Raw genomic sequence first — 14,711 nt, forward strand, 5'->3', positions numbered from 1 at the left:
TTTCTTAGGATGCTGAACTCAGCTGAGCGAGAGATGGTGGGCGGGGCTCGGAGTGGGAACCCAGCGTCCTCAGGTTGAGGCCCCGGGGTGTCTACGTGGGCTTCTCAAACCTTATGAATTTAAGCTGTTCCTCACCTTTGTTATAAAGAGAAACCTTTGTTATAAAGAGAATAGCTAAGTCAGAAGGCTGCTTCGTCAGGGTGCAGGGAGCTGGGGGCCCCTCATGCATTCCTGAGGAGCTGGGATCCCTGTCAGTATTTCATGGGGAGGGGTTGATCTGCTGCTGATGGCACAGAGTTAAGCTGAATGAATTCTCGTTAAGGAAACTTTTTTTGAACATGGGAGACCAAGTTAATCATCACCTCTGGTCCTGGGGTGCGGTACCGAGAGGGTACGAGCACAGCAGTCCCCACCCTCTGTCATCAAGAAGGGACCGTCCTCCCCCCGGGGAAACTGCTGGCTCTCAGAGGGAAGCAGATTCCTGGCTGGCGGGGTCTGGGTGAGGTGGGAATGGGGAGCGATGGCTTTTCTTTGGGGTGATGGAACATTCTGGAATTTGTGTGATGATAACACACCCTTGTGAATTTACCGAAACCCCTGCTCTGTACACGCCTGCCTCGACCTCCCCGAAGGCAGGGCCCAGGCTGGCTCTGACCAGTCTGCTGTCCACCGTTTGCTCTAGATTTAGGACAGCACCCGATGGAAAGGAGGTCCTACCACGTAATCATGCATTTCCGCAGCGCACAGACAGGGCCTGAGCTCCCTGAAGGCACAGAGCATGTCTGTCCCACCCTGCCTTCCATCCTCGGGACGACGTGGGGGTGGTGGGTGAATCGGTGGTGGCTGGGCTGGGAATCCGTGGCTGTGTCCCCGGGGCTCTGCCCATGCTGGATGGATTCACGTCATTGGGAGGGATAGTACAGAGCATCGTGGCCGCCCAGGAGGCGTCGGGCAGCCTGGAGACCTTTGTGTTGGCACGACCGGGGAGGGGGCTTAGTGGGGTCTGGAGGGCAGGGACCCCCTGCAGGGCAGCCTCCAAGACCTGGACACCGCGTGGACTGGCTTCCCGCTGCTGAAGAAGCAGGAATGTGTCCCCCCGCCGTGCAGGGGGCCAGGCGTCTGAGAGCAGGGCGTGGGCAGGGTGTTCCTGTCCGAAGGCTGTGCACACACTCTGTTCCGAGTTTTTTCCACTTTCTAATGGCTGCGCACAGCCCCTGCCTCCACCTTCGCTCGTCTCTGCCTCCTGCGTACAAGGACGCTGCTGGGCCCACCAGGCGGTCTCCCCTCAACGCCCTCACTTAACCGCACCTGCAGGGTGAGGGGACATGATGACAGGCCGCAGGGATCGGGAAGTGGGCATCTTTGGGGGGCGGAATTCAGCCTGCCCCACCCGAGACGATTTGAAGGAGGTGAGCAATAGCACCGATCTATCTGAGGGCGCAGGAGGCCTCATGCACAGGTTCAGGGTGTGAATTCCCACCAGCACCAACCTCTGTGTGTCCCCCTGACCTGTGTGCTTGGGGCCGGTCTCTCCTCCTACCTGGAGCGGGTGGGGGCCATGTACGTTGACCAGCAGCGTGGAGCCCACTGCCCTGCCCGTCGGGCCCCGGGGCTGAACCTCAGCACTCAGGCCTTGCACTCAGGTAGACATCCCGGGTTCAAGCCCAGGTTCTGTCCCTCGCACCTGCCAACAGCACCCTCTCTGGCGGCCCTCCTGTCTAGGGCCGAACACCCCAGAGGTGTCATCTGTCCTCAGAGGGCAGATCGGGGAGGATGCCTGTGCAGGGCATGAGCTTAGGGACTTTCGGGCAGGGAATTCCAGGGTGGAGAAGCTAAGCTGTGGTCTGGGGGTGGCGTGCAGGGTCCGGATGGGCATGTCCTGTGAGGCCACAGCACAGGGGCCCATCTTCTAAGGGTGGCACTGGGTGGGCAGCTGGGTGGGTAGCCGTCAGGGTCACCGCCGTCTCCGTCAGCACAAGTCAGTGCCCGTGAGGGCCCCATGGGGTCATGGGGCAGCCGTGAGGGCCCAGGGTTCTGGCACTTGCCTCTCTCGGTCTCCAGGCCCCGCCCTGCTGTCCTAACCTGCCTGTTGCATTGACCGTGGCAGCCAGAACAGCACCGTTCAAACCGAGATCGGGTCCCAACGCCGCCCCAAACCTCCACTGGACCGGTCACTCGCCACCCAAAGCCTCACCCCTGCACGGGCCTCTCTGGGCTCCCGCCCTCTGCCCCCTGCCCCCACACTCCCACGGCTCCAGTGCCAGGTCTGAGCACAGCCTGCCGCTTGGTACCTGCCACACAAAATTCCTCTGCGTTCAGCTTTACTGAGCAAATGAGCCACAGCGACTCAGGGACGTCCCACTAATCATCAAGAAGGAGGCTCCTTTCAGTTACCAGATGATGCGTGAGGTGGACGCGATTCATTTGGATTCAAGTGTGACGCTCAGATGGCAATCACAGCGTCTCATCACTTGGCGGTCTGGCGGTCCCGGCTGACTAAGTTTTGTCACCTTGTAGCTGATGCCATCTTCCAAGCCCCCAAGTGAAGGGGGGCAGGGGGGACACACGATGCTCCGCGAATGCAGCACGCCCATTTTATGCTAATGAGGTGTGACTACAGCCCCACGCTGTGCCAGGGTGCATTCCGTGTTTGTCCCAACTGATAATCAGTCTAGTGGTCATGGTCATATGTTGGCTTTTTTGTTTCCAAATATCACTGGGAATTCAGTCTAGCTCAAGACGCCGTGCGGCTCTTCTCTGATGGTCTGTAATGCGTTCTGTAAATCACGAGTCCACCAGCACACGGTTCCTCCGGAGGCCTTTCCGCCCTATCAGGGGCTGCCAGGTAACTTGGCGCTTCAGCAGCCTGAAGAGTGTGACCCAAATGCTGATTGGGAGAGGACACAGGTTTCCCAGCACCTCAGAGACCTTGCAGACTGTTGCCATCAGCCCGGTGAGAGACCCAGTGGAACCCAGAGGAAGACCAAAGTCTTCTCCTCCAGCGTCTCGGACTCAAGGATTCTGCAAGAAGGCTGAGTGCTTTCCACACAGACCTCCTGTTGCCCGGGGCTCAGGGCGTCCTAGGTCCTGAGCGTCAGACCAGCTCCCGTGGAGAGAAGAGTCCCTTGCGACGTCTCTGTCGCCGCGTCCTGCCAAGCACAGCTGCCTCCCTCTCCTCTGTCTTCTTGCTCAGGGCCCGGGAGGCAGTGCTGTCTGTCAAATGGAACAGACGTCCATCTGTAGTTGAAGACGGGACGAGAGCCCTGGCAGGGGAGAATGGCCGGCCCCAAAGAGCTCAGCCTGGACAGGGCTGATGGAGGCCGCGAAGCACACAGGGCCCAGCAGAGGCGGCCGCTGTCCCCTGGCAGCCTGGGGGCAGTTCCTGGGGACGGGGCTGCGGCCACGGAGGGAAGCTGCTGGACAGCCGGGATGGGGTGAGCAGTGTCCCCCACGTTCGCGTCTGCTCAGAGCCTGTGAGTGTGACCGTGCTTGGAAAGAGGGCCCTGCAGATGGGATGGAGTGAGGCCCGCACCTGATCGCAGGCCTCTCCAGCAAGACTGCCGAGTGGGGCTGGGGGTTACAGGCCTGGTTGGGACCTTCCTGTTACTTGAGAGTCCTGAGCGCTCTTGGTCCGACGCGTGTGAGGCCAGCAGCAGGTTACAAGGGATCCTGTGTCAGTCTCCCTTCCAGCAACGGGACCAGAATGCACAGCACCCCGTGCCAGGTCTGGAAGTCTGACCCAGGTGCATAGAAACATGATCCACTAATTAAACAGCGCATTGTATTTTGTGATTCAAAGGAAAAGGGAAAAAAACACTCGGGACTGGGTTCTGTTCTCATAATCAACAGATTAGTCCATTTAAATGTAGGTAATCTAAGGCTTATTTTGTGTTAATGAACAACTGCTTATCTGGGATTAATAAGTGACTCTCCCAGTAACAATTATAATCTTCCTTTATCTGCAGCTCCTTCCCTGCGCCCCTCCCTTTCCTGGTACCCGCCCGGAGATACAGCCCTGCGCGGACCGCCTGCGGCCGTTCTCCACCGTTATTAATGTTCTGTGGCTCGTTTCCTATGTTCTAATACTCAGGCTCCGATAACACCCTCCGTGGGTTTCTGCAACATGAGAATAATGCGGAGGGCTCCGTCTCCAGCAAAACCTTCCATGGGCCTGACCCAGGCATCGATAGTGTGATCTCGATGTTCAGATACCGGCCAGAAACAGGAAATTTGCTGCTCTGAAAGCTTCCCTGGCTGCCTCCAGCACTGTGGGGAGAGACTTTGCGAGAGGCCGCGTGCCCGCTGGCCCCTGGCGGGCGCTGCAGAACACACACACGTCCTGTTCTGCATCCGGCAGAAGGTGGGACCTGGTCCCCTTCTGAGACTCAGACCCTCACCCCTGGTGCCGAGCCAGCCCATCAGACACCCGAGCTGCTGAGCAGGCTAGGTGTTCAACTTCACGGTCGTCAGGAAAATGAAAACTGAAACAGCGGTGGGACAAGGGGCCCCTCCATCAGGTTAAGAAATCTTTGGGCGGGCTGGCGTGGAGTGGGGAGCAGGTGCCCGTGCATGCTGCACCGAGACAGCCTTTCTGGGTTCCAGCCCTGCACATTTCCATGTGGTGCATGCGCACCCTGCCCTGGGGCCTCATGTCCAGGAGTCCATGCAGACTCTGAAGCCCCCAGGACGTGCCCTGCACATTGCACACACACGGCCTTCTCCTCCCTGGCAGACACAACCACAAGGTATACTGCATATCAACCCGCACTCACGGACAAATGAGTCAGGGCCACATCTAGTGGCCGAAATGTGTACCCAAGTGAGGGCTTCCACCTGTCATCCTGGGGGCGCACAGGACCGTGGAGGGGGGTTGCGTCCACTGCTCCAGACCTGCCCCTTTCCTGCACCTCTTACCACCCCCTCCTGCTCACCCCTGCACCGCAGACACGCACACCAAGCTGGGTCCTGCCTCACTGAGCTCTCCCTGAAACCTTCCTCGATGGGCTCCTCGTCATCATGGGGGTCTCGGCCAAATGTCACCTCCCTCACCAGCTTGAGTAGAGTCTCTACTACGTCCTTCCCCCTTGCACAGTCCCCTGCCTCACCATCATCCTTTATCGGTCCCTGAAACTCCCACTCCCTTGCCTGATAACCCGTTTATTTCCTGCATTCCCCCCACCCCCTCCTAGAATATAAGCTTCACAAGAACAAAAATAATCTTTCACTTGTTCATTATTTTATTACAAGCATCCAAGCATCTGGCACGGAATAAGTGTTCCATAATGATGTTAGGATACGTGAAAGCACGTGTCCAGGAAGTAAACTGTGCTTCAGCCAAAGCCCACAGTCCCTGAAATGAGAAATCGAGTCTCATTTCTTCCCCGTTTCCCCACCCACTCAGCGGCTGCATCCAGAGGCATGCAATCCTTTCTTTCTGTCTCGTCCCGGCCATCCCATCCATGGCCCCGGTCACACCAGCCTTCCTTCACCCTGGCACCCACCATGATCCTTACTACCCCAGGACCTTTGCACGTACAATCCCCTCTGCATAGAATCCCCGGCCCATCCCACTTCTAACGGACTCCTACTCTCGCAGGTCACCTCCCTAGGGCTCATCTGTTCGCGGGTCAAGACTCTCACCACTGAGCGAATCTCCGTGGTTTTTGGGTGTATATAGATGTAATCATACCCACGACAACCACGACATAAAGAGGGAAAGTGAAGACACCGAGCTGTGCTTGTGTTTCTACATTCCACTTGGAGAGGCAAATTACAATTCTGAGCAGATTATTTAAATTTAAACACGTATATTGAGGTTCCTGGGGCAACCACTAAAAATCAGGTAAAATTTATAGCCCAACACTCAGTAGATACACGAAAAAGACAATCCAAAGAAGGCAGGGAAGGGGAGCTAGAACAATGAAGAGGGCAGAGAACACGGAAAACAGGTAATCAGATGGCACACGTGGAACGCACCAATATTTGCACTCAGTGTAACTCTGGGCAGGTCCCCGTGAATCTAATATTTCATCTGGTCCTTCCAGCAACCTTGGGAAGCCGGGCTTCTTCCTCCGTTTGACGGAGGAGCATGCTGGGGCCCAGGGCGGGTGGGTCTGACCCACTGCACAGGCTGAGTGCCCCTGTCCCTGCATCTCCACCTCCACTGGGGGCCGGTGGGGAGCAAGGGCCAGTCCACGGGACTAAGGACAAATCGGGAGTCAGGGAAGCTCCCAGGTGTTGTCAAAGGGGCTCCCCGCTTCCTAATTTTTTGCGGTGTGAGAAACGAAGACACTCTGGCAAAGCCGTTTCCACTTCCAGAATGCACACGGCTCTGTTTGCGTGCTAATCCCTGTTATGAATGAATCTGGCTTGCAGAGGCGGGACAGGAAGTCACAGGACACGGAAGACAAACCAACAGCTGGAAATGCCCCGTCTTCCTCATGTCTGAAGGCGTGAGCTTGGCCAGTGCTGGGGTTCCTTCCACCAGATGTCGTGTGGAGGGAGCTCGTGTACAGAGAGGGCTCGCCATTGCCGCGGTGCATACCGGAGCCCACGAAGGCGGCTTCAGACGTGTCACCGGTAACTCCTATGAAGCGAGATTATTTTCTCCTTAATTTCTTCGCTCACGCAGGGCAGGATCCAAAGCAGAAGACACAGTCCCCTTTGATCTAACATCGAGGAGATAATGCGGGGTGCTCCCCGCGTGCCCTCTAATGTCTGAGTGTTGCAGGCCACTGAAATGCTGGTGCTGACGTCCACAGCCAGCTATAAACGTCGCTGCTTTAAAAAAGAAATCCCGCCGCAGGGCGTGCGTTTCAGACGGGCCTTCCTGGCTGTGGTGCCCAATCCTTAGTACTTCTCGGATGTGAAACGTTCCTGTAGAACTGGGCACGTGCCCCCAGAATTGGGAAGCTATGTGTAAAGGGAAGCGAAGCCGAGTACTAGGAATTTGGTGGGGTTTGGGTTTGGGTGAAAGCCAGGGTTTTTCAGGCTCTCTGTGAGAACCCGTGGGTCCTAGCATGGCCAGGGGCAGCGGAACCAGGACGACTCAAGGAAATAAGAATGACAACGTGAATTGCCTCCCAGGAGAAATGAGGCTGCTCTTTATTGCCCTGGCCACACGGCACACACCTCGCCTTGTGGCCGAGCACAGAGTGTGTCTCCCAGCCTGAGAGCTTCAGAGACGTTGCATGAAACGGTCTCACACTGATTCTCTTGCGGGAAGCCTGCTGCCTATCAGCACATCCCACACGCACGGGAAGGATCTCATGGGAAGCCTCCCGCCCAGCAGGGGGGTGACAGAGTGAAGGTCAGGGAGCTGGGCTCCCGGGGTTCAAGTCCTTGCTTCATCATTTCTTGGCTGGGCAACCTTGAGCAGATCACTTAAACTCTCTGGGCCTCAGTTTCCTTCTCTATAAACAGGAGTAAAAATATTGCCTGCCCCCGAAGTTGTTGCAAAGATTCAGTGGGTCGTGTGTATGAAGTACCTAGCACAACAGAACTTCCAGAACTTGTGTTTAGGTTAGGCTGAGGATGCTGATGTGTGGGGCTGGGAAGACCACGCCAGCAACCTGCTTACAGGGACAAGAAGGACATTGGTGTACAATCCACGATAAGCACCAAGGAGGGCTAGTTGCTGAGGCCCCACACACGGGATCAAGAGCTCCCGTGCAGGTTTGTGATTTCCCACATCACTACCCTTCCTTCCACCTGATCCCTGAGCTCCTGCCCTGTCTCCTTCCTGGGGTGGAAGGTCCCAGTGTTGAAGGGTTGAAGCGTGGCCTCTGCGTGTGTCCTCTGGACTGGCCATCCTCCCGGAGTTCCAGGGACACCCCCTCGGTTGGTTCTGTTGCTGGACTCCTGGGTCTCCAGATCCACACACCACGAGTATCCTGTAGCTAAGGTAATCTCCTGCCAGCAACTTTGAGCTTAGGACTTCTTTGCTTGACCAGTGGTGAAGAGACATGGCAGCTGGTATCTACCAGGCCTGCCCAGGCCCCCTGACAGGATGACTGTCGTGGCAAACCAAGCACCCTGACCCCACCCACCCCACCCCTGCCTCCCTGACCTCCAGTTTATATTCTTTCTGCTGCTGAGAAGGTGTCACTTACTTCTGGAAAGCTCCTTTGGCTCTCTGGCTGTTTCTTACCCCAAACAGGGAATTGAAACAACCCCAAAGCTGTCATGATCCACCAGCTGTCTCTTTATTTTGAGAAGCAAGAATAAAAAGTCATGAAATTTCAGTGCATAATGTGAGACATGATGGAATTACATTTTGTGGCAGCTGTAAATGCTGCTGAAAAATATTTTAGTTCGGGCAATTTATGATAAAGTTCATAGAAACCTATGTCAAATAGTTTGAAGAAAAAAAAAGAGGAAAGTCATTGGTTGATAAAGTGGGGTATATGAGAGATATGTTAGGCTTCAGGCATGGCTGAATCAGGGTGCTCAGATGATGTCATCAAGGATAGTCTCTCTTTAGGGTGGCTCAGTCGATTAAGTGTCCGACTTTTTTTTTTTTAAGGTTTTATTCATTTATTTCACAGAGAGAGACACAGCGAGGGAGGGAACACAAGCCAGGGAAGTGGGAGAAGGGAGAAGCAGGCTTCCTGCCGAGCAGGGAGCCCGATGCGGGGCTCGATCCCAGGACCCCGGGACCATGACCTGAGCTGAAGGCAGACGCTTAACAACTGAGCCACCCAGGCGCCCCTAAGTGTCCGACTCTTGATCTCAGCTCAGGTTTTGATCTGCCGTCCACAGTTCTGTCCGAGTCTGGAGGCCTGAGATTTGGAGGCTGATTGTAAGTCCTGACCTGAGTCTGAAAGCCTGAGAACCAGGAGCTCAGGTGTTTGAGGGCAGGAGAGGGGATGAGAGAAAACTGGCCCTTTTGCCACCTTTTTGTCCTCTGGGTCCTCAGGGGAGTAGATGAGGCCCCCCCATGTAGGGGAGGGCGACTCCTTTCCTCTCTCACCCATTCAGATGCCATTGGCTTCTGGAAACCCCTCTCAGACACGCCCAGAAATAACGCTTCCCCAGCTCCCTGGGCACCTCTGCCCAGTCGGGCAGACACATAAAGATGTGGGGGTGACTTCTGTCTTGCGGAGAGTACTGGCCATGCTGGGGGACCTTTTGGGGTCAGGAAGACCACCTGTGTGTGTGGTTATGGCCAGGGCAGAGGGGTTGGTGGCTGGCCTGGCGGGGGCAGGAAGATGGCAGAGCACACAGAAGCACTTTGCAAACTCTGGATGTTGAGTGGGAAGGAATGGGGGGGGGGCGTGGGGAACCGAGGAGGAACTGCGTCGATGGTGGTGTCATTGTTGAGATGGGCAGACTGGGGAGCAAGTGGTTTGGGAGAGAAAGTCCAGAACTCAGTTTTGGACAGGCTAAATTTGAGATTCCTCCTATCCCTCCAGGTGGAGAGGGTGAGTGGGCAGTTGGCCACCGTCAAAGAGATAAGGATTTCATTTGGGAGCGAGAGTTTATGAATGGCAGCTACAGCCAGGAGGCGGGCTATCCGCCCCGGAAAAAGTATAAGCAACCATCCCCGGGTGGAGAGACCGTGCAGGAGGAAGGGAGCGGCAGGGAAGGAGGGGAGCCGGTGGGGCACAGAGCGTGCTGTTGAGGGGTGGCCGCCCGCTGGACGGCGTGGGTGTCAGGCAGGGGGTGTCAGCCGAGTGGTGGGGGAGGCCAGACCGCAGAGCGGGAAGTGAGGGTGTGGACGTGGCCAGTGGAGACGCCTCCGGAGCCGTGTGGCTGGGAAGGGCAGCAGGTGCAGGGGCAGCAGCGGGAGGGGAGCGGGGCGGGGGGGGGGGGGAGAGGATGTTGAAGGGACGGGTGTGGTCGGAGCTCCCACGAATCGGTCCTCCCTGCTGGGGCTTCACGGCCTCGAACATCATACCGCACGAGGGGCACGTATTTGTACACACGTGTGCGTTCCTGACAGCCACTCCACAGTGACCGGCTCATCAGCCCCAGCAATTTCGAAGCCAGTGGTTTTCGTCCTTCTGACCCGTGAGTCCAGGCAAGGAGCCCACAGAGGGTCTGCCGCCCGGCGATGCCCCTGCGGCCGTGAAGCCTGCCCCGGCGCGCTCGGACCATCTCCGAGTTCTGTCCGCGTTCCTAATGAATCCTTGTAAGGAAGATGGTTTCCTCCTTCCACTAATAGCTTCCTTCCCGAAGCTAAATAAAGAGTACCCGGGCTGCATTCGGCAGTGCGCGCTTCCAAAATAAACAGAGGCTCAGAAATTAGCCGGAACAATAGTGTAATTAGACAGCTGCGTCATTGTTCAGGCAAACCAGCTCCGCGCTTGGAGCCCGAAGCCGCCCATCTGCCCCAGCAGCGGACTTTCAGGGTGGAGAAGGCGCGTGGTAGGAGGCCTCGGGCCAGGAGAGGTCGGCGAGCAGGCGGACCCCGACTGGGAGGCTTGCCGCCCCGAGAGGCTTCCGCCTGTGTGGTCTCGAGCAAGCAAGTCGTTCAGCTGCTCCGTCTCCGGCTCCGGCGCCCACGGCCGGCGGTGACCGCAGCGTCCAGCTGCCAGCGTCGGACGAGGCGGTGCGCACATGGGCAGGTGCGCAGCGCACAGCGAGTGCCCATTGATGGGAGCGCAGCCTCTTCGCCACCATCTCACGGGTGCCGCGGTCCCAGCAGCTCACGGTCCTGCGGGAAGACTCTCCGCTCCTTCTGCAGGTTCCTCCCCCCACAGGCTCCTCCCCTCTCCGTGCTCCTCCCCTCCCCACAGGCTCCTCCCCTCCCTGCAGGCCCCTCCTCCCCCTGCATACTCCTCCCCTCCCTGCAGGCTCCTCCTCCCACGTGGAGGCTCCTCCCCCTCACAGGCCCCTCCCCTCCCTGCAGACTCCTCCCCTTCCCGCAGGCTCCTCCTCCCCCTGCAGGCTCCTCCCCTTCCCCAGAAGCTCCTCCTCCCCACAGGCTCTGCCTCCTCAGGTTCCTCCCCTCCCATAGGCTCCTCCTCCCCCGCAGGCTCCTCCCCTCCCTGCAAGGTCTTCCCTCTTGCGCACGCGCTGGAGCGGCCTCAGGGCGCCGCGCCGCGTGACGTGCACAGGGTTCCTTAGGCTCAGAGTGAAAGGAGACCCAGGACTTCATAGATGCCAGGTACCCCCCCCCCCCCCCCGCCGCCTCGTAAGACATTCACAACACCTGCACGGAGCAGGCGCTGATTCATAATTAGCCATCAACAACAGTTACTTAGCGTGTTGTTAATTAACCATTTACAAATGGCTAACGATGCTAATGAATAATCCGGGTGGAGAAGGCGAAGCACAGAGAGGTTAAGGCACCGGCCCAAGCTCAGCGCTGGGATTTGAACCCGGGCTCTTAAATGCTGCACTTTGCCCCGTACTGCCCCGAAGTGCCAGAGGCGCGTCTCCACGATCCGTGCGGTACGGTGCCGTCCCCGTCAGCGCCTGCCGGGAATGCTTGCGAAGGAGGCCAGTGTGGCTGGAGCAGAGCGCCAGCAGACAGCGCCGAAGCCTGCGATTCGGAGGCCGCCTGGAGCCTGACCCGAATCTGGGCCGGCCACTTGCCAGGGTGTGATGAGCCGGGAGAACCTCCCTGTGCCTCTGTTTCCACCGTTATAGTGTCTGCCTCCTAGATGAATGAGAGGGTTGCAGGATGTAAATCGCCCAAAAGCGTTGGAGTACTAGCCGCTAGGTAGGCAAGGATCCATAACCTGTTGCTTGCGCGGGGCTGGGAACCGACAGGAGAGCTCGCCTTCGCACGAGGACCTCTGGTTCTGCTCAGTGCTCAGGGCATTGAAAAACAAGGCAATTTGAGGTGGAAGGCTTGTCGGCATCTGGGTCCCCCGGGGGAAGGGGCGAGGGGGCGGGGAGAGCCAGAGCGGCCCGCGGCCGCCCTGCACGGGACCCCGGCTCCGGCGCTGACTCTGCCTGTCCCCCGCAGCACATGCGAGAGGCCGCAGAACGGCGGCAGCACCTGGAACTGGAGCATGAGCAGGCCCTGGCTGTCCTCCACGCCAAACAGCAGGAGATCGACCTGCTGCAGAAGGTGAGCACGGGCGCGCCCGGGGCAGGGGTGCGGAGGGACGGGGGTGGGGCTGCGCACCCGCGTCTCCCCTCCTTCCCGGCGTCTGTGCCTCCCCGTGCTGCCCAGCTCCCCCGAGTCACCCATGTCCTGAGCTGGACTGCAAACACGGGGACCTTCCAGCGCGCGGTGCCGGCGGGCTCGCGGGGAAACCTCGCTCCGGTGGCCGCCGGGGGCGGGTGGCTTCGGCCCTGCCGGCATCGATTACAACTAAACACACACCTGTGTCTCCATCTGCAACCTTCCATTCCAGAAAAAATGCCCTATAAGAACCACAGGAACCAGTTCGACACGACTTGGGTTTTGTTTTCTTTGTTCTTTGGGGTTTTTGTGTGTATGTGTATGTGTGTGTGTGTTTTTTTTTTTTTTTTTTTTTTTCAGTACTGGTGGGATGTGGGTGGGGAACGGGGTTAAATTGGATGCCCATCCGAGGCAGGGGTATAAACTGAGGTGCGTCCCCACTGCAGACCAGGACGGCGTCATTAAAAGGAATAATTTTGGTTTATATCTGCTGAACTGGGGAGATTTCCATCATGTGCTGTTAAGTGAGCAGATCAAGTCTCAGGGCAATATTTTCAGCATGAGAGAGAGGGAATGAACACAAGAAAGAGAAGCAGAGACTAAGAAACAAGGAAGAAGGAGGGAAAACAGAGGGTAGGACTGAGCAGCTCAGGGGGTCCATCCCTGCATCGTCCATGGTGGTGCTGGGGGGCTAAGAACATTGCCCCCCAGGCCCATCCTCCTCATCAGCTGTGGTCCTCTCCTGTATCCCTCTATGGGGGGCTTGGGGTCCTGGGTGTGGTTCTCATTTCCTTCCGGAAGCCCCAATCCTACCTGGAGCCACTCTTCCTGGGAGGGCAGTGGGCCCCACCGGCCAGAGCCTTTCTGGTCTGGGCTGCAGGTGCGTGGCAGCCTGTGGAGGGCGCTCCTGAGACTGGCCGCCGATGGGCAGCGAGCAGCAACCCCCCCATCTGGGTGGCCCTCCACCCACCCCACCGCCTTTCCAGGCCTCTGATCTTGTAATAAAGGACTCAGGGCCGCGTGCCCACTTGGCTGGCGATGAGAGTCTGCTGGGATGGCCCCTCTCCTCCTGGGTTTGGGAGCAGACTTTGCAGCAGGTGGAGAATTTCTCAGACTGCTTCTCTGTTTATTGGGACCATGTATCAAGGGTAGCTGTCACTAAGCCCCCACTGATGGGGACTGTCCGGCCTTATTACCTGCCATAATACGTTGGCTGGCACAGTGGGAAACAACGTTTCATTAGATGTTATCCAGAAAGGATATTGCTTGCTGGGGGCCAGGCAGAGATACGGCTCTTCTCTTTGCCTGCTGTACGGAGCCCGGACATGGCCACCCGGCACCTGAGCCCGCTCCCTGCAGCCCTGGAAGCCCTGTCCCTGGCCCGGCGTCTCCCAGAGAGATAGGAAGCCTGTGGAAAAACAGATTTCCTGCCGAGGGGGCTACAGGTCGGTGATTCTCAGCAGCACCTTCTCTGGGGGCCTGGAGTTTCATTTAGGAAACATCCGATGCCAGGAAAGTGCGCCAGAGCCAATTCTGATATTCAGCCTTTTCTGTGCCTCGTCCAATTTCCTTTCTCCCTTCCTTGCATTCATCGTGGTCTCTATTTTGGACACACTGATGCTTCATCAATGGCGGGAGCCGAGGAAGAGAAACCGGTGCAAAATCAGGGTGCCAATGTGACAATGTCTTAGAGCTCTGATTTCTGAACAAAGCATTCAAAGAGGAAGGTTGAACCTTGAGTGGAACGAGATTGGTGATTTCTTCAGAGCTCCTATTTCCATTTGATTTCCAGCACGGAGGGCCAGCATGCTACACTTGCTGATGAGATCATTCATTCATTCATTCATTCATGCATTCAACAAATGCTGGCTGTCTGCTGTGTGTCAGCGGCTCTGGGTTGTTCCGGAAGGGGAGCCCAGTGGTGGGGGAGATGGCCTGTGCCCCCACGGAGGGAGAGTGAGCCCCCCGCAGAGGGAGGATGAACTGAGTTCAGGTTATGCAGATGCCATGCGGGGAAGAAGGGGCAGAATGACATGGCGGGGTCAGGGAGGATTCCAGACAGGGCGAAGCTTAGGTGTGTGGCAGGTCATGCAAGTGCTCAGGTCCCTGGTGCCCAGGGAAGGAGGCCCTTGGAGGGACACAGGCCGCGCCCAGTGGGCAGGAGATGCGTCCCAAGGAGGGTGGCGCCGAGCCCCGGGCGCTCTGCCGGACATGGGAAGGAGCTCAATCTCGTTCCAAGGGAAAGGGAAGCCACTGGGGGACTGAAGCAGGGGTTTAACAGGGTCTGATGCACATCCTTTGAGCACCGCACTGGGGATTGATCTGTGGAGGGGCAGGGAGGCCCCTTACCCGCTGCCGGGAAGCCTGCCGTCTCAGCCTGGGGCAGCGGCTGCAAGGGGGAGACATGGACACATCCCAGGACAGACCAGGAGACGGAGCCATCTGCTCAGGGGCTGTGGTGGGCGGGCAGGGGTGGGGGTGTGTGGGGAGGGGCAAGTCCAGGCTGATTCTGGGCCTCCCAGTCCTCACACATTGTGGGTGTCGATCTGGGCTGGACAGAAACATCGCCGAGCTGGCGTGGTCCTGGATGGGCAGACACCCAGTGGCAGGTGCATGGGACGGGAGGAAAGTC

General features: G+C 57.8%; 1 protein-coding gene across 11 annotated transcripts in view; it reads left to right on the top strand.

The window, feature by feature from the left end:
• Positions 1–14,711, top strand: part of RIMBP2 (RIMS binding protein 2) — a 79,462-nt gene that overhangs the window by 330 nt on the left and 64,421 nt on the right. For 6 of the 11 annotated variants that reach the window (XM_027575829.2, XM_027575830.2, XM_027575837.2 and 3 more), the window contains exon 1: positions 11,921–12,022. In XM_027575829.2, the coding sequence (XP_027431630.2) occupies positions 11,921–12,022 (102 nt within the window). Of the gene's footprint in view, positions 1–11,917; positions 12,023–14,711 lie in introns of those variants that run through there. The other 5 variants (XM_027575833.2, XM_027575825.2, XM_027575827.2 and 2 more) reach the window with 1 other exon arrangement.

Source organism: Zalophus californianus, chromosome 14, assembly GCF_009762305.2.
Source record: "Zalophus californianus isolate mZalCal1 chromosome 14, mZalCal1.pri.v2, whole genome shotgun sequence".
Taxonomy (NCBI): Eukaryota; Metazoa; Chordata; class Mammalia; order Carnivora; family Otariidae; genus Zalophus; species Zalophus californianus.